We start from the raw sequence: 19973 nt of genomic DNA, 5'->3' as shown, positions 1-19973 counted from the left end.
ATTCTGATAAATAGCTAAGACACTCATTAAATGTGCTTTATATTGTAGAAGCTTACAGTCACATTGTGCTAAAATACTAAGCTATTTAAAAAAGAAAACTACATTGCAAGTTCTCAATAGAGCTGATAATATTTGTCTATCAGCTTTTTCACAGGAAAATTGGATTTTCATTCAATGATTTTTGTGTATATGAAAAGTATCTCTTATGCAAAATTTAAGACACTAAGAAACAAATTTCTCAATTACTTGCTAAAATATTTTGCTTTTTATTTATAAGTTATTTTTTCTACCAAAAAGGTAACTTTTTTTAAAAAAAGGCTTTTGTTTAATTTTTCTATGGAAATTAAGCCTTTTTCTGACAAATTCTCCCTCTGGCCTCCTTTGAAGTGCACATTGTTACGCTGAAAAGTGAAACAGTGTCAAAAATGCTGGGGTGTTACTACTACTGGTCCCCCAAAACATGAGTGACCCTTTGGAGGAGAAAAACTTTTGAATTAAAACTGAGGACTGACACTCATGAAACTTGTCTGTAGGGTTCTGCCTATGTGACCTTGGCCAAATCATTAAAACAGCAATCCTGGGAGATGCATTTGAGGGCATTTCACAGATGCTGGGGCCTGTGCTCTTTGTATTTCAGTTTCTCCAGTCTAAGCGGACCAGCAGCAATCAAGGTATCACAGGCATATCAGGGTGCTCTTTTACAAAAGCCAGTGAAGACAAAATTATTTCCACTTTCAAATGGACAGAGCTGTGAACTGTAAATTGTTTCTCTAAGCTTTCTTTGCAACACTGAAAGAACCAAAGCCTTTAATAATGAAGTCTCTAAGCAGTCCCATTTATGCTAGAAATCCCTGTTTTGCTCATCCAAGTGGGTTTTTTTCAGGCTGCTTCACTTTGAAACACAGCACATCTGAAGGAAAATTGTGTCTTGTTTTACAAGTACTGCAGCCTACAAGTCCAGTAATAGACATTTCCAGGTAGCAAAGGCTAAGGCATAGCTTAACCAATTGGTATTAACTACATGTAGTAGATAAGAAAAACTGTCATTTATTAAAAAAAAAAAAAAGATTCTCTGAGAGAGTTTTTCTTCTCCACAGTACACATACAATATAAAATAAGTTGGTGACTTGTGCAGCAGTTTAATTTTAGCTCAGAGAGGATTGTATGACCTACACTTTTGTTTGATTTTTCACAATGTTTGCTGTGTCATATGGTTAACCTAGTAGGACCTGTTTTTAACCGTTCTGTTCCTGCATTCCTTTTAAAATGTGTAATGTAATACATGTAACTTCTTAAACATCTCAAGTTGTTTGTAATTTAGGCTTTGGAAACATCTCCCCACGCACACAAGGTGGAAAGATATTCTGTATCATCTATGCCTTATTGGGAATTCCTCTGTTTGGTTTTCTGTTGGCTGGTGTTGGAGATCAGCTAGGGACAATCTTTGGAAAAGGAATTGCCAAAGTAGAAGATACCTTTGTTGTGAGTATGCTGACTGCCTCGTTTGTTCTTTATGCTGCTTGTTGTTCTGAAGTTAACAAGTGAAATGAAAAGTCTGAAAAACAGGGTATGGCTCATCATTGTAACCAGATGTATAGCAAAAGGTAGGAAGAACTTTGCGAAGTCTGAACATGTTATTGAACATCTCTAATTGAGAATTGGATGAAGCCCAGCATTTTCTACAATAATTACGGTTGGGAAGAGGAACAAGATCCAAAATATTTTATTTTTGCTTTGCCCTTATAATACTCCTAAGCTTGCTGTGATGCTTACCTTTAAAGGTTTTCATATAGATTGTGATAGGAAATCAGCGCATCAAAGAGGAAGAGGGAGCTATAGGGGTAATGTGGAAATAATTGCTGCTGCTTTGAGTTGATTCACAGAAGACGTTTGGTGTCTGAGTCTAAAATCACAATTCTTAAAATCTCTACTCAGATGCCATCATACCTGAGGAAATGCTTACGGTCTGTAGGCACCTACATTTCCAGATTTACGGGTCTATAGGTGACTAAAGCTTTGGGCGTTCACAGAAGCAGGACAGCCTAAATGGTACAGAGCCTGTTGGTGCTTCCCTGACATTGGACTCCTCTTTGTGGTCTCCTCACTAGGCTGTAGGATATTCTACAGTTTAAGGTATTTTCAGCCTCTTCTGCTAAACTGCTTAGCACAGCCTAGAGGTTCATGCCCTTCATTTTCTTTGGTTACCAATCTTTAATTATTCATGCAAAGTGGCACAGCTTCAGTAGAGGAAGAGACCCGTCAAACAGACTAGAAGCTTGGGCAGATATTGATAAAGTTCAGCCATAGCCAGTCCTTACCAACCAAATGCCTTGAATTCTAGCAGAGGAACTTAATTTACTTAACTTAGTCTCTGTTTCACACACAGAAAAGTTTATTAAGGTTGTATTTTACTAATACAGTTATTTAAAATATATTTACTGAGATTTTTGAAGCATAGAATAAATGGCATAATGAAACTTAATGAAATTAATTATTTAGGTGTTTTACTAACCTTTAATAAAATGTTGTAAGTTTAACTATCACCTAATGTTCAAAACACGTATGAAATACTATTTGTCTTTTGTTATGTAGAACATGTCATATCCAGTGAATACTTAGCAGCCTGACTTTGTAGCTGTTTGCATCAGCACTGCAAGTGTTAGAAGGATTGTTTTTCTGCAACAAGCCCTAATCTTGCATGCAGGACACCTTTTCTATATAGAAAGGGTCTGCCATGGCTTTATTTTTGAAGCAAAGCAAACTGGGGCTGTGCTGAGTAGTCTTATGCAATAGGTAAATACAAGCTTGAAAGCTTTTTAAGAAAAGGCAGGTATTTTTGACTCTGAAACATCAGTTCAAGTCCAGATAAGGTACTGGCGAATAACATCCATTGCCATTGAGATTTGTCTAAAAAAGGCAAGAACATTCCATAAGAACACTTTATTTTTATCCTTTCTGTTTTTTTATAACTGAATTTTATTTTTTGCTTAAAAGTACAAAAGATTTGAGACCAATTTGTGTGTCTCTTAGCCTGTTGCTCATAGGGATAATGGTCTTCCTTTTTTTGTAATGGACGTATCCCTACAACAAGAATGCCCCAACATCAAAAGCAGCATCTTGCCCCCTTTTGGCAATATCTGAATGAAAACACTGATGTATATGTTGCACTCTGGAACACTCCCTTGTTCTGTTTAATAGTTCTCCAAAAGAATAACGGGGAGACACTGATGGGTCAGAGCAGGGAATTTCATGTTGCCATAACCCAAACTACTACTGTGACTTGGGTTACAAAAGCTGGACCTTGGTCATGCTGATTGTAAAATGTAGTTTCCATTTGCAATAAACTTAAATACAAGAAAACATGTATTGTGAACAGTCTGATTTCATTTTTGGTCTCCCTTTGTGAAAGATTCCAGTTTTGTGCGTTCCCTTGCTTCTTTTAAGTTGAACCAACATGCTTTGAATGGATGGAAGGAAAACTCTTTGAAAAAATGTCAGATTGGCAGGGCATGTCAAATGGGACTTTGCAGTGGTCTGTTCTAGCTTTGGTACAGTTTAAAAAGAAAAATCATTAATAACTTACACAACAGATAAAGGACTTGGTTCATTAAATCTACAGATTATCTCAAGCTGGGGAGAGAACTAAAAGTTGGAGGACAGAATTAGAATTCAAACTGATCTTGAAAATTTTGAAAAGCAGTCTGAATACATAGAATTCAATTCAAGAAGGACAAATTCAAAGTACTATATGAAGGAATAAGAAAATAAGCAATTACATGTCAGGAAACAGCTGTCTAGGTGCAATTTTGTAGAAATGTTCTGAGGACTCTAGGGGCTCATATGCTAACATGGTTAATGTCCTACTGCTGTGAAAAAGCATACATCATAGTTAGAAGTATAAATAGGAGTGTAAATAAGTGAAAGCATAAGAAAGGATCCTTCCATTCTATTTTGTGGGTTTTTTTATATCTAGTTTTGAGTAGAACACTTAACGAAACATGGATTAGTTTGCTGGAGCCAAGGGATAGCAACAAGAATAGACGGGTGAAGAAAGACTGAAAGAAATGCATTTATTTGGTCTAAAGAACATATGACTGAAAGAAAACACCTGTAAAAGTTTGCTGGAAAGAGCAAAGTAGCAATTTCTTTGTTTGCCTTGGATAAGACCATAAATAGTAGATTTAAGCTGAAGGAGATGAGATGCAGGTTAAGCCTTAGGAAAACTTTCTGATGACAAGAACAGTTAAGCATGATCACATGTTGCCTGGCCAGCAATGTGTCTGCAGTGGCTTAGGTGGGGTTGTTTTTGTCTTGGGGCAGGTTTGGAAATGTGATCTCTTCATGTCCTTTCCAGCTCTATTTTCTGTGGTTCTGTTTAGCCAGTTACTTGATTAGAGAACTGTATGGTTAAAATTCACCTTTTTTATTCAGTTATTTGTGGATGCACAAAAGTAGAGACATTGCAGGTACAAGTACTACTTGAAGCTCACTCAAATATCTAGCTCCCACTCAAAACTTTAGCATGATCAGCTGTTAATATTAATGAATGCTACACATGCCTCTCACCCAGATCACAGAAGTGGCCACAATGAAGAGTCCAGCCCTGCTCTGCACTTCCTGCTGGCAAATGCTTCCTAGAATAGTCATGTTTGCTTTGAAAACCCTTTGAAAATAAAACCCTGCTTTGATTTTCCTGTTTGTTTGAGAATTATAATGCGCTGTCCTCTTCAGCAATGTAGTGCTCACTGAGTGTAGGTGCTTATGTACAGTGGCGCAGTTTTATTAACGATGGGTTTTCTCTTTCTCCTTCCCTTTCCAGAAATGGAATGTGAGTCAGACAAAGATTCGCATAATTTCAACAATAATATTCATACTGTTTGGCTGCGTGCTGTTTGTTGCTCTTCCTGCAGTTATATTCAAGCACATAGAAGGCTGGAGCACACTAGATGCAATTTACTTTGTGGTTATCACTTTAACTACCATTGGATTTGGTGACTATGTTGCAGGTAAGATTTTCTCATAACTCTATCTTATAATATTTTGCACAGTGATATGCATTCTGCATTTTTGTCTTACTTTGGGACCGACACATCTCTGTTGTGGTGCCTCTCTCCCAATTTTACCCTTTATCATTCTTGTGTCAGTGCACGTGAGGGGGCCTGCCCTCATCTTGGATGATGTGGCAGGCTAGAGACAGGAGGCGGGACAGTGAAATGCACGGTGCCTGTCTATGCATACTCCATTTTTTCTTCTCCTGTACTATTAAAAGATGCTTTACTTAATTTTTAGGTAGATTTTTTGTTCTTACAGATTGAGTGAAGTGCAAGAATTGATACAGTATTTTAGTCTGCTGAATGTATTTTTTTTTCAGCTGGAGCTGCTTAAAATGTCTCACCCTGTGAAGTTATATGACACAGTTTTTGCATGCATCTCTTACTTTCAAAGTGTTGTTCCAGAGCTCTGTTTCTGCCATTGAGATGTCTCTATTGCTGTTGGATCCTGCTTCTGTGCTTTCTTTCTTCCGTTTGTTATGTATGCATTTGTCCATGTGTGTTTTGTAACGTAAGGAGAAGGTTTAGCACAACCCATAGATAATGTGTCCAACTTTTATGGTTCTATTAACCCTGGTTGGATTGGTTGCAAATAACTTTGACAAACTGAGCTAAAAAAAGCTTGTGCCAGTTCTCTGCATCAGCTTTTTTCTTGAAAAGGTGTTAGAGGTGTTAGACCACTTCTCAGAATAAGATTAAGTATATGATGTCTGTGTTGAGAATATGTGTTGATCCAAGTCAGTGATGTGTTGAGGTGAGGATTAGAAATTCAGAGCTTTGTGCTCTGAGTCTGAGACTTGCTTTCTTCAGCCTGATCTCATACTTCTCCTGATGCAGCACCATCATCTCTCTCTTTCATGAGATGCCTCTCTCCCACCTCTGAACTCTGTGCAAGGCAGAGGTAGCTGAGATGGACAGCAGCTACTCTGCTGGAGGGAAGTGTTTCTAGTAGGCATCCATGTGGTGTGGGCTGCTCCCGTGTCCCATCTGTAGCCACGGCTATTGCATGAGTCCAAGTGCACCAAGGTGAGGGGTCTCACATTGGGTAGCTCCTCCTAGTGACTTGCAGACCTGCCTAAATTTTGCCTTGATGGCAGGAATGTGACTGGTCTTGTCGCTGGCAAAAGCTTTTCAGGTTGGTGAAGTCCCAGAGAGACCTCTGAAGTGTCTGAACTGTTTGGCATATTCATAAATGATCTGGGTAAAAAGGGGGGAAATTTAGTTAGTGTTGAAGATACTAAGTTATGCAAGCTGTTTGAAAAATGAAGGCCACGTGAGAAGTTGCCAAAGATTCTTATAAATTATAGAACTGGGCTGTAAAATGGCAAATTAAACTTATTTGGACTATTACATAGGGGTTTTTTTGTGATGTTTCCATATTTCTTTTGAATGCATCTCACTGATTTCTCCCTGTCCCTTTTCCTTTCCCATGTTGTTTTTCTTATTTCCATTTTGTCTTCAGGAATTTGTGATTCTGGTCATATTCTAACTAGCACAAAATAAAAAATTTATGCTGTTTCCAAGCCAAGAGTCTGGGTGTTTTAGACTTCCGTTCCTGAGGGGTACATGTATGTCAGGGAATAAAAATAATAGTGTATAAAGGCCTGGTTATATTTACTGTAAAGCATTATGTGAAATGGCCCACTTGGCTTTAACTAGAACACTGAGTACATTCATCATTACTCTCATTATAAATTTCCACAGATTTTTCTATTTGTAGACCACTTGATATCATAATTTGTTCCTACATCATGTCTGTTTTTTAATTTTACTAGGAAATACTTTCTCTTTCTACAGACTGTCCTTGAATTACATTGTTCTATAGCTTATGTCCTTTTATGGTTCACTTCATATATATTTTTATTTTAAAGTTCCACTCTAAATGCATGATGTCAAAATGTCATGAATGTTTTCGATTTTCTTTTAGAGTAATATGCACAAGACTTGTATTTGTACTGTAATATGTTATTGACTTAAAGTTTCAGTGTGTGGGAATTGGATTTGTACTTGCAGAGATGATGCTCAAGAGAACAGGGTTAGATGACTATCTCCATCATAACTGGGAGATTAACTTGCCACTGGACTGTATTTTGTCAGAGATGAAAATGACAATATTATCATCTTTGTGTGGACTAGCGTACTCAGTTTATGGCAGATGACTTGAAGGATTTTTCAAAAAGGTCCATTTGTTTTCTTGTCATTGCAGTACATAATTGTCTAGTTAAATAAAAATTCTGAAAAATAGGTAAGGTATTCATTGACTGTGCTTTGCATTGTGGAAGCTTACAGTCATCAGTGTGCATAAATACTAAGCTATTTGAAGAAAACTGACATTGCAAGTTCTCAATAGAGCTGATAAAATTTGTCTTAAGGGCTCAGCTTCCTTATTAATTTTGAGGAAGTATGCAGAATCTTTTGCATGCTAACAAATTAGTAAGTTGTCTTTATGATTTTTTTGGTTTGCTTGTTTTTCTTCTAGGTAAGTCATAACTACCATGCAGACACTAAGGGCCACTGATATTTTTGTGGTAGGCTTCATCTAGAACACTCTCTCCTTGAAGCTTAGGAAAGCTGAGTGCCATAAACAAAGGCGAAACAAGCATGTAGAGTTAAGGCATGTAATGCTGTATAAGGCTGTAGGGGGGAGGTTGTCATGATAGAATATGGGTATTGCATCTGAAACTGTGGCTCTAGAGCATGGCATTCTCGGTTCTGGTTTGTCACGGTGAGGCATGCAGCAGGCGGAATGACGCTTCAGTCCACTTAGTGCCTAGGTGGCAATGCATTTGGAAAAAAACCTCACATTGGCATTAATTTATTCCTTTTCTGATTTTTTTTCCTGGCCAGAAAGGCATGTTTCTTAAATAATACTTAGAGTGAAAATTACCTTCTTCCACTCAGAATTATAGTCAAATCTAAAGCAGAGTGGTGGGCAGTGATACTCCAATTTGCAATTATAGTGGAGTGAACTCTTTTAGCAATAAAAATAAAATTGGCAATTCCTGTAGCAGATTGGAGGTCCATGGGATATTTCATGATTATGTGTCAGTTTTGGCTCAAAGTTACCTCAAAAATCCAAAATTCCTAAATATTTGAAAACTGCCAAATATTCTGGTAATTTTTTTCTGGGAACTGTTATCCCAGAGGAAGAAACATGTTTGCAAGCGCTACATACAAATGTCATCGTTGTGATAACGTGTGTATTGGGGTTAAATGAAACATTTCTTACAATGTCTGTCATTTTTCACTAACATGGAACTTGCTGCTTTCTGGCACCACTGCAGCAAAGAGCTGAAGAGCAGCCCTGAAGAACTTTCAGGAGGTAAAGGAGAGAGTGTTTCTGAATAGCTGTACCAAAAGGGAGCCAACAGAAGAACTTGGGATTCAGGAACATAATGGTGTTAAAGGCTGTAGTGCATGTTGTCATATTAGAAATTCTTGTAGAGTTCTCCAGAATTTTCTACAAGTTTCTTCTCATTTGTACTGGAGACCAAGTACTCTGTTCCCAGAAACTAGAATGCTAAAACGTCCCCTTTTGTACTCAGAATCTAGGTTGCTATTTGAAGCCTATGGAAATTTCAGCTGCATTTTCCACCAGCAAGAGAAGCCTTAAGGCAAACATAAAAGACTGATCACTCAAGGTGTGTGCAAGGAGGGAAAAGATGAAGAGCCTTTGTAGTGCTTGTTCAAGAAAATACATGAACAGTATTCCAAAAACCAAACTTAACATTTCTCTGTCTTATGAAATGGTTTGATTTTTCTAATTTTTGGAGGGGTTGAATTTTTTTTATTTTTGTAGGGAAATAAGTAATTTTTTGTAATTGAAGAAAATTTATTGTTGTTACTCTTCACAAAAAAAGGAACTAAAAACTGTACTACAGGCTGCACTGTCTTAGGAAAATCAGGACATAGACTGATTCTCTTGTTTTCAAGAGAAACCATTGACTTTAATATGACAGAAGAAAATCTAGCCAATATTATGAATATTCTGTGAAAGAGAAAAGAAAATCTTTTAATGTCAAATGTGTCATTTTTTAGTATAATGAAAGATATTATTGGGTGCTAAACTTAGCACTGAGGTACGTGTGTGTATATATATATAACGTGACAATATATTGTTCATATGTGCAGATAAATCCTTTAACTGCAGTGCAGACTGGAAGGTATAGTCAAATATTTCTAAGGGAGTTAATCTAACAGGTTTCAAATCTAAATTAGATGAGATGTCCAAAACTTGACTGAATTAAGTAGAGGTCAGAAATATAAATAGCACATCAGTAGTCTGTTTCACAGGGGCGTATAATGATGATATAAGGTTATGCTGCCATCAGTCCAATTCAACAGATCACAGAATTTTGCAAGTCTCACTTTAAAAATGTGTTCTAACTCTTGGGGTTTTTTTTTGGTTGGTTTTTTGTTTTGTTTTTTTCCTTGTTTGAGCTCTGATTTTTAGCTTATTGCTTCTTTACTGTTTTGGTCTGTAATTGAATTTGGTGTATTGCCACTGTAATACGGATATCTGGGTCTGCACTGTGTTGCTTGGCCTGAGACCCAGTTTGTAGAGTACTGAGATATTTTAGTCTCATTTGATGTCACCGAACTGGAACGCTTCACCTGGTGGTCATAGCAGCCCAGTTGATCTGCTCTCACTATGTGATACTACTTACCCAGCAGAAAGACCTCTACAGAAAGAAATTGCTGTTATGCTGAGCAAGAGGCGTGTGTCGAGCATCCCGTAAGAGAGCTGTACGCTCTCCTGCAGGCTCTGTGTCTCTTTTTGACATTTGGAAGTGCTCTTTGCCACCTCAGGACTTCATGTCCATGATTGAGGCTGTCTGGTGTGAACCATGCAGCCTACTTGAAGCTTAAGTCAGTGTGCCCTGTCTTGCTCAATTTCTGTATAGGACAGCGTGTAAGGAGTGTTATATAGCTGTGCTTTGTATTCTGAAGTAGCTCTCCATTTTCCACTGAGTGGCATCAAGTAACTTGTATGGCTTACTTACATTCTCTCTCGCAGACAGTGCAATGTTATCTTGTCCCAAGCATGCTGCTTTTCCACGTCTCCGCATAAGCTAGCCTTTCTCTGTCCCTTTTTTGCAGTCCTTGGAGGTAATTCCTTTCAAGCTGCAGGGCTGAACCTCTGTATTTCTTCGGAGTGGGACAAATGACGTTTCTGGATTAAGCCTGTTGGCCAGGTTTGTTACAACGGGGATGATGGACAGCTACTCGTTATTCTGCAATTAAAACTGAGTTTGGATTTAATCACATTTCTATACCAAGAATAATTTGTGCTGCTGATAAAAAATAATGAAGACATTTCCTGGCTTGAAGGGCCAACTTTTTGAATAACCCAGAAATTTGTGCTGGTATGGAATTAAGATATTCAGCGCCAATACAACTTTCTATTCTCTGCTTCTACTTTTGAAGCAAAAATGCAAACAAATCCAGACAACTTTACAGAAATAATTGCATGTTTCTATTTTGAGTCAGTTAGCCGTAGAAAGAATGGGGAAAAGAGTGGCAACAATAAAGAATATTATTTACTTAAAATGTACTTGTTTTATGTAAATAAACAAACAATACATATATTTGAAAGCCTGATCCCTTACATGAGAACCAGAATCTGTCCTAATGCACCCCTGAAATCTTCTCTAATGCCATCTTTCACTAAAACACAGAGCTTTTCACCTCAGTAAGGAGTATGTGTTTGGGCCATAAAGCAACCTATGCCTTCCAAAAGTGTTGAAAATCCCAAATAATTTAGAAGTTGTTTGGCAGTTGTAAGAATTGTGGCAGCAGCAATACAATAGCCTGTGATGAAGATGGATGGAAAAACTCTTTGATTTCTTATAGATTTCAAGGGACTTTGGGTCAAACCTTTACTACAAAACATCTTGCAATAAACTGTGGCTGCTCTTGGTAAAAGATTATGGCAGTGAGACTTGTAGTTAATGAGTAAGCGCACTCCAGTTGGGAGATATATTTCTTCTTTATTGTGGTTGTTACCTGTTTCAGGTGGAGGTCAAACAAAGTTGGAAAAAAGTTTTGTCTCTTGGCCCACAAAATTGGTTTTGCCAAACAAAAAACAAAATTCAGCTTCTGCCTTCTCAGCATTTTGCTTCCTAAAGGGCTATATAAAATAATCTGCTTTGCAAAAGAAAGATAACATTATTAAGTAAAAATTATGCGATGAAAAATCCATGCAAATATATCGTGTTGATGTGCTTTTTAGCATGTTACCAGTAAAATATTAGATGAATTATCTCATATACTTCAGTACAAATACATGTACCTATACATACTCATACCCAAATACATTCACACCCATTTATGTGAATTGTAAATCAGCAGTTAATGAATTCCATTTACTTTAAATTCAGTACAGTTGACTTTCGATCATGTCTTCCTACCAGTGAAATCCTATTTAATGACATTCCCAGGTAACTGCATTATAGCACTCTGTGATGTTTAAGCATCACAGGAGACAGTAGTTATCTCAGGATAAACATCCTTAGGTATGTCTCTCTCTCCCTGGTATTCCATTGAACTGAGACCTCACCTGAGGAGTCCTTGAAATTCAGAAAGTCAACAGCTAATAAAGGTTTTAGCTGTTAAGCCTTTTCCTAGAGGGTTGTTGACTGTCCCTTTCTAAATTTAGGAAAGCTGAACTCCTTTGGGCATGGCTAGATGGAGCCATCTCCTGGCCAGACAGTAAAGAAAACTCTTGATTGAATATGAATGTGTCCTAACTCCTGCCCTGGTAATTAACCTTGCTGTAAACAAATTAGGTATGAACTGTGAAGGAAGTGCTCCCTGCAGACTGGCAGGGTTAGGTTCCAGTTTCAGTTTATAAACTTAACACACCAAAAATTAGAAACTAGCTGAGTGGGTGCTTTATATGATACTTTTTTGTGCTTTGTATGAACAGCTGGAGAAAAAGGTGAACCACCGAGCATGGTTGATTACTAGCTCCTGATAGAGCAAAGGCATGGTGATAATCAACCGTTTTTTGAATGACAACAAATTTTGGGCGAATCATACCTAAAATCCTGTTTTACTGGATTGACATAAGATGGATGATGTTAACAAATTGCTTCATTTCTGATATTTTGTTTGTCTTGGGCTGTGACAAACTCAACCCTTTGGTGGTTGGCTGTCTTCTGTTCCAGACAGAGCCCTGTCTTCTACCTTGCTTGTGACTGTGCAGGTGTCAAAGTATATCCATTTTTGCAGTGTGGATTCATCTCTCGGATAGTTGAGTAAACCACTACAGCTCAATGGATTTTATTGATGAAAAGGCTTATTGACATGGGAATAACAAAATTTCTGTCTGAGGGCTTCCATACAAAGATAACCACCAGTAAAATTCTTTGTTATTTGCATGTAATCTCTGTGATGATTAGATAATAACAGCTAGGAAAAAACATTACTCTTCATGAGAGTTAATCTTGTTACTGTAATAAGGTGCTTGATATTTTGGGGCCAATTTTCCTTGGACTGTGTCAGTACAGGATGCAGATACATAAAGCAACATATTATGTACCCGTACAGACTACTTTAATGTGCCTGAAAAGGTTTTACTGTAGAGTCTCTTCAATTGTGGGCAGATACGCACATTAAACTTCTACTTGCAGCAACCCAAACTAGGAGCCTAGTGTTTGTCGTAACACAGCTGAATTGCAAGTTAAGGCTTCTGTTTTATTGTACTGCAAGACATGAAATGTGAGTTACTTTGTGTTGTCAAGAGCTCTGGATGAACGTAACTTTTTTTGTGTGGAAATAAGGCATCTGTTCTCTATAGCTGTATTGTACCTGAAAGCTCCATTACAGACATCTCTGAAATTTATCCTTTTTCACTTTAACACTGGAAGGAAGGAAGTGACTGGTGCTTACGGCAGTGGAATTCAAAAAAGCTGCCTTCAGCTGACATCTGTTTTATCCACCTTTTTTTGAGTATGATCAGTTCAGCTGGAGTCCCTGCACTCTAGTTTCCTCCCCTGCAAAATGGAGATGATAATGTTTGCCTACCCAACAGGGACACTTGTTAATGCAGGTGCTATTCTTCTTTACTAGGGCTAAAGGATTCATGTAAGTACTGAGATGTTTCAAAGTCCTTGCAAAATCAGTTTTCTCAGGATATGAACACATTACGTATTCCAGAGCAATACTTAAAATTTGATACAGCATTGTTATTTGGAGCAGGTGGGAAGTCCTTTCAAGCTGTCCTCAATGACCTCTACCTTAAATAATGATATATCAGAAGTTGAATCAGTTTGTGTTCATTTTTTAATTATTAAGAATGATTAGCAATCATTGCCTAAAATTTGCATACTCCAAACTGTGTTTTCAAGAGTGGATGAATTTAGATCATCGTTTATTCAAATTCAGCAAAATGTTTTGCTATGAATTTTTGCATGGGTAAGAAAATAGAAGTAGTTCTAAGAAATATAACTGGGTTTTTTTAGGAAAAGAATTAATTTAAAAACAGTTTTGCACTTATAACTATGAAGTCTGCTTTAATTTTAACTGTATTGTTTTTCAGGGGGATCATCAGATATTGAGTACCTAGATTTTTATAAGCCAGTGGTGTGGTTCTGGATCCTTGTTGGGCTTGCTTACTTTGCAGCTGTCCTCAGCATGATTGGAGACTGGCTAAGAGTCATATCAAAAAAGACAAAGGAAGAGGTAAGAACACTTTGAAAGGGGAAGAAATACTACTTTTTAAAAACTTTGATTGGAAGTCAGGTGAGCTTATAGCTGCTTTTGCTCTTAGGCATCATAGGTCAAAGCTGTTTATGTATAAAGTATGTGCTGCAGCTCAAACTGCAGCAGACTTTGTAGCAGTCTAGGCAAACGTACAGTGATTTTTACATGGATGCATGTAAAATTAGATTAAATGTATTATTAAATTAAGTTTATATGCACAATTGCACCTGACTTAAGGGAAAAATTCTCTAAAAGGATTATTCTGGACAGTAGAATGTAGTCCTTAATTTTTGAGGAAAAAATCATTCTGCTTTGATTGTTTCTATTTGGGATGCAGGTATGTAAAGAAAAATACTAAATCACTAAATAGTTATAGTCAAGATACCTTTGATCATTTTATAGTGGTAAGAGAATAAATATTTCATATCATACAAGGTATTGGAATGAATTGTTTAAATATGCCTGGGTGTATTTTACCATAATATCTTCAGCTGTGTGCCTAGTTACTTGTAGTCAGGTGCATTGCTTTCAGTTCAAATATATTTTTACTTGTAAATGTGTATTTATCATTCCAATGATGCTACAATATTTTACTTTAAATTTTGTATTTTAAGAAAATGTCCTGGTTTTGAAAATGTTAGAGAATAAGTAAAATTTCCTTTGATTGCAGCTAGCACAGTTCTGGTTTTACTAGAAGTTTGAGAAATAAATTAATTTTGTTATAAGCAACATATTATTTCCTTCTAATTTAACCTCAGTTCCTCTGCATGCATCAGTTCATTTGTGTTACTCGAATCTAAAAACTCTGATTTCTTTTTGATGGAATGAATATGTTGGTTACTGTGCAGTGGCCTACTACTTATATTGTTTTAAATTGTTTTGCTAGCTGTAGGGCACGGCATCAATGCCTAGATGTAATCCTGGCAATCCTTGAGTTCCCAAAGACCTTGCTGTAAAGGGTAGCTTACCCCTATATACCTCCACTCATTACAGACCCTCAGGGTCCCTGCCGCTTTCTGACCAGAGGGCAGCAGTGACGGTGACAGCAGGCAGGAGGGTGTGAGCTGGGCACTTGGGCAGGATTAAGCCCACTTTGTGAGGCATGTGGGGTGGGCAGCCCTTTTTCATTGCCCTTGCTATGCTCATAGCTCTTTATAGTTAGACACAGCATTGTGGCAGGTCTGTTGTAAGTACACCTTTACCAGGCATTTCATAAACACTTAGCTCTGAAGCAGATCAAATATTTATTTGATCGGTTTCATTTAAAGAGTATCATCTCTTGCCCCGTGCTGTAAATTTGAATAGATATTTATAACTTTCCTTACACAACGAGCTTTACTAGTGTCCTTCACAGATACGGAGCAGCAGGTATCACACAAGTGTTCCCACTTGCAAGTTCAACAGTTTGCAGGATCACCATTTTGTTTTCTGGAAAAGCACTGAGGGTATCTTTAACACCCAACCTGCATGATTTACACTGGCTGCAGGGAAACCAACAGATCGCTTCAAATGTCATTAACCTGCGTGGGTTTTCTTCATTATTGTGAACTTCAGAATTAGGTCGGTCTAGCCCATTTTTCCCTCTGCACTAGGAAGAAGTAAGAGCTGGGCAAGCACATGTGGTGTTTCCTCTGTGCACTCTCCTAGTGTCTAACTGTTCTAAACTTGGGGCTTTTCCTAAACTGCTTTTAGTTTCCCTGGGTTACTTGTTTCTGGATTCTTGAAAAAATGTGATATGACTGAGGCACTATGACTTGGGACTATGCAAAAATACCTTGTTTATGCTTGGTTTTGCTGCATTTCCTCAGACACTGGTGACACAGTTTAGTTCTTCACACTAGTTTCTAGAATCAATCTGGTCTTTAATCTCACTTTTCTCATACTCTTCTCTCTTATCCAGACAGTAAGATCTCTGGATAAGATGCTGTCTTGACTATATTGTACACAGCACACTGAGGGTTTAATCTTTTTTAGAGTGTCTCATTATCCATATTATTATAATGATGATGATACATTAAGAATGTTTGAATTTTATAATATCTTGGTTTTATTTTATACTGAAGCTATTTCAATATAGACTAAATTTGGAAAAGATTTAAAAAAAACATGAATTGAACAAACTCATGCATTCTTTTAACACATTCAATACATTCCTATTTTTATCAAGTAAAACTCCATTTGCCAGGTTATGCAGCACAGTGCTATGCCAAACTTTCTTTTCTCAGACACCAGGAATGTATGCCCTATTTCATCTTTCCATTCTTTCTCACCTTTGTAGCCTAAACAAGCATATTCATTTTGTTTACAGAAAGGAAAACCTCATTCTTCAGATATATCCAAATTCTCTTGGCTGATGCAGGTATTCAGGATTTTGCTGTATTCAAGTGTCTCATGTGTGTTAGGTTAGATTAAAGACAGACATAACACAATGGGTACCATTTGTTCAATTAATCATATCTCTGATGTTCAGAAATCTCCCCCCTGCTTCTTAACCCATTGCTCAGGCATGTCTAAGAATTCATAATAGAAAGATAACGTTTTAGCAGTTTAAAAATGCTACAGTTTCAAAAATGATGGAGACCAGTTTGAGAACTGAATTATGGCATCACACAAGTTGTGTGCTAGTTAGAAAATACGAAAAATTATTTCTGTATTCTATCCTAATGATACTTTGTCGGAAGAAAGTTATATAAATATATTGCATTTTGTTATAAGATTGTGTTTGTGTTTTTTATGGCTGTGTTTGAACAGAAGTGTTGTACAAATATTCAGTTCACAGGTAGCATTTTATGATAAAAACTGCTGCTCTTAGCCCATCCTTACTATCTATCTAGGAAAATTTGAGTGAAGAAGCTGAGGGAATTTAGTGGAAATGTAGTCATCAAGTCTCCTCTATGCCAGCAGAAGCCAGAGGAGACTCTGAATTTCTTGTATTGCCTGTTTTTTTCAGTTAAACCTAAATTTACGATGGTCTGTTGCAGCTTCTATGGATGCAGATTATATCAGAGGAACCTATCTGGAGTTCAAATAGTAGAAATGAGTGCAATGGAGAATCCTAGTTCTAAGTATGTTTTTTTAACTGTCTTTTAAGGAAACATTCTGTCAGTCCTTGGGAAATGAGCTCATTTACCTAAAGGCAGCCTTTGAAATTAGAAATAATGTTATATACTGAAATCTACTAGGAGGCAGAGGTTATGATAAAATTTATAGGATCATAATTAATGCACTCTGAAAACTGAAGCAGTTTAATATATTTCCTAGGAAATATAAGACACTGAAAATCTTCCTTCACAAAACTTACTACAAGTAAACAAGATTTTCTGTAGGATTTGTATCATACCTTTCATGAAAAAATAGTAGTAGCTTGCCATGTTTTAGATACAGGAGGGAGCAGATTATTCAATAGTCATTGGTTGTGTTGGTTTCAGCAGTCTAAAACCGAGGGCTGATAGCAGCCAAGTCTAATGAATTCTACCAGAGTCCAGGATGAAGACAGGGGTTGCAAGTGTTGAAAAGCCCCTCTCTTCACTTCCACTCAACAACCAAAACTATGTATCAGCTGAGGTATTTGATATCTCTTTTGATAGGCAGCCGTAATAATCTCCTTTTTGCCTTTTCCTGTAGTCTAAAGTAAAAAATAGTTTATCATAGCATATTTAGGGTGTATGTTGTGAAAGGAAACCTCCATATTCCAGGAAGTAGGCATGCTGATAATGAATATCACCTAATATCTATAGTCATGTTCACATTTTTCTTAATGCAGTTGCGTTGTTCTTAAAAGCAGTTTACATCAGACTTTGCGGTAATAATGCATTTCACTGTTTCAACAAAATAAAACATCTATTTTTTTTCAGGATACTACCAGGAAAGTTTGCCACATGCAAGTGGAACTGAGACAAAAAGATCTGATCAGATATTCACTGATCCACAATAATGCTGTATTTTGATATTAAAATCCAGATAACCAGAATGTCTGTCAGTTGCTCAGGTGGCTTTTGTCTCCTGAAATACTCTTGAGAGTTTTGAATGCATCAAATAGGGAGGGAAGTGAAAGACAAGTAGAGACAGAAGTGGGAGTTTTAGAAGGATAGATCTGCTGCTGGAAGCAGTTCATACAGTAAGATAGATGAAGTGTCAGAAAGTCACTGGAACATGCTGTGTGCTGTAATCTTAAGTCGGCAATCTGTCTCTGAAGTCAGCTTCAGCTGTACTAGCTTGCCTTAAACTCCCTCTTCATTATTCTCTATACTCTGATTACTCAGAGCACTTCTAAAAGTCTTCTGATTTTAGTCTCTTTGAAAGGTAAAATTTCAGCAGGATTTTTTTCCTTGTCATATTTTTCTTTTACTACAGTATGCAGCAGCTTCTGAATTTCAGCATTTCCAGCAAAAATGCCTATCCAACCAAGAATCTTAGTCATTTGGGCTATAAATTTCAAATTCCTGTTTTTAAAATAAAATGTTTCTGTCCCTTGGCCTCACGATATTCTCTTTGTTAAGCTCTAGTCCAGACTCCATTCAAGTCAATGAAGATGGGATTCATCTCCAGTGTAGATATCAACATCTGACCTAGTCATCTATGTTCCCTTTATAGTCAGTGGAAGAAAACGAGTGTTTCTAGCATGATCCAATTGAATTTTTTAAGGCATCTACCATATGAGATGAACTGCATTCTGGAAGAGCCCGTTCTCTTCACTGTATACTAAGAGGCCAGGTGACTGACTCATGTTAGACATTGGCTCAATTTGTACAAGTGATTTTTCATGCTGAGTGTCTTTCTTTTGAATGGAACAAGATGGATCCAGCTTTAAAGACCAAGCCTAAAATTTCATGAGAAATAGCACATTCGCTTCTTGTGTAAATTCAAGAGGCAATTGTTATCTTTGATATTTATAAACAAATTAAGCAGATTTGACCCATCTGAATCATCATTCAGTTTAATCTTCTTGGCACCAGTGCCAGAGCTGCCACTCTTGTCTGTGAAAACAAAATTAGTCTTCTCATGATGATGCCATGGAGATTATCGCACTCCTTATAATATTTGTTGTCTTTTCATTTTACTAGCTTCAGGCTAAAGGTGCTTACCCAGCATAAGGGTCCCAGCTGAAAGAGAACTTGAACCCATCTCTCATATCCCCCAAGGAGGGATCCTAAATCTAGGCTATATGCATGAAAAGATGAAAAAATTCGTGAACTCATGAGAAACAGTTTTGCAAGGTTTTAGTGAGTTGAACTAGCATACCAGGCAAACAGATAGGCCTCAGAGGCTGTTCAGTGAGAGTGTGCGACCAAGGAGGAGGAAGGAGAAGTTCTTGCAGTGGTGGTGAGCTCTTAACCTGGCTTGCGCTGTTTTAAGAAGCAAAATCTGTTCACTTAGAAATGAAAGTAATAAGAATAAATCTTCAGCCTGGTGATCAGAGGCTTTTTACAAAGGTGTGAGCCAATTGCTGATCCATTGTGCATTGTTTTAAGCAAGATGGATCAGCTTCTGTTAAAGAAAACTGTTCGGGCTTTTCCTTTTCTTACAAACAATTAAAAAACCCAATTGCAGTAGTTTTAAGAATTGTATATCCACAAGTTCAATGGGTAGGTCAGACTGACTTGATGGAAGTCTGTTCCTAGAAAGCACTGAATCAGAAATATTTGTGGGAGACAGTCATGATGTGAAAGCAGTTGCATGTGAAGTCCTTTTGCAAGGCAATGATTAATAGAGGTGACACAATTCTAGGATGCACAAGCAGGGGATCATTGAATTTCTGTAGGAAGGTGATATTACTGCTGCAGATGTTATTAAAAGGTATATTAGCAGAAAACAGTCCCTAGATCTGTGGTCTAAACTTCAGAAAGAATGCAGAGAGCTAAAAAAATGGCAAAAGAGCCATCTGAAGAGAAGCCTGCCTGGCATTAAGAGTTTTTTTCCACTCCATCCAAGATGTACAGAAAAGTATATTTGAGAAAGAATAGCCACATTCAAAAAGGTGATTGTTTCTAGTAATTTCTGAGATGGATAAAAATACAAAATCTTTCTATTGTAAATACAGCCAAAGGTCTCAGGTTAAATTTGACGACTGACAGGACAAAAAAAAAAGGACCCCAAAAAAGAAAGATGGGAGTATAGTCCCTCCATAACGTCTCTGAGTCTCAGAGATGTATAGAGAGTGGTATTGGTGTAAGGAGAAGGTAGAAATGGCTGACCTGGTTTTGAATGCAATTTGAG

General features: G+C 37.2%; 1 protein-coding gene across 1 annotated transcript in view; it reads left to right on the top strand.

Annotated features, from left to right (window-relative positions):
• The window catches only part of KCNK2 (potassium two pore domain channel subfamily K member 2), a gene marked incomplete at its 5' end in the record, with an annotated part of 77770 nt that overhangs the window by 46934 nt on the left and 10863 nt on the right, over window positions 1–19973 (top strand). The window contains 3 exons of the mRNA XM_050893113.1: window positions 1322–1482; window positions 4820–5006; window positions 13594–13736. Coding sequence (XP_050749070.1) covers window positions 1322–1482; window positions 4820–5006; window positions 13594–13736 — 491 coding nt within the window. The remainder of the gene's footprint in view (window positions 1–1321; window positions 1483–4819; window positions 5007–13593; window positions 13737–19973) is intronic.

The sequence above is a fragment of the Gymnogyps californianus genome, chromosome 3, assembly GCF_018139145.2.
Source record: "Gymnogyps californianus isolate 813 chromosome 3, ASM1813914v2, whole genome shotgun sequence".
NCBI classification, from domain to species: Eukaryota; Metazoa; Chordata; class Aves; order Accipitriformes; family Cathartidae; genus Gymnogyps; species Gymnogyps californianus.
This window is presented reverse-complemented; position numbering and strand designations above follow the sequence as displayed.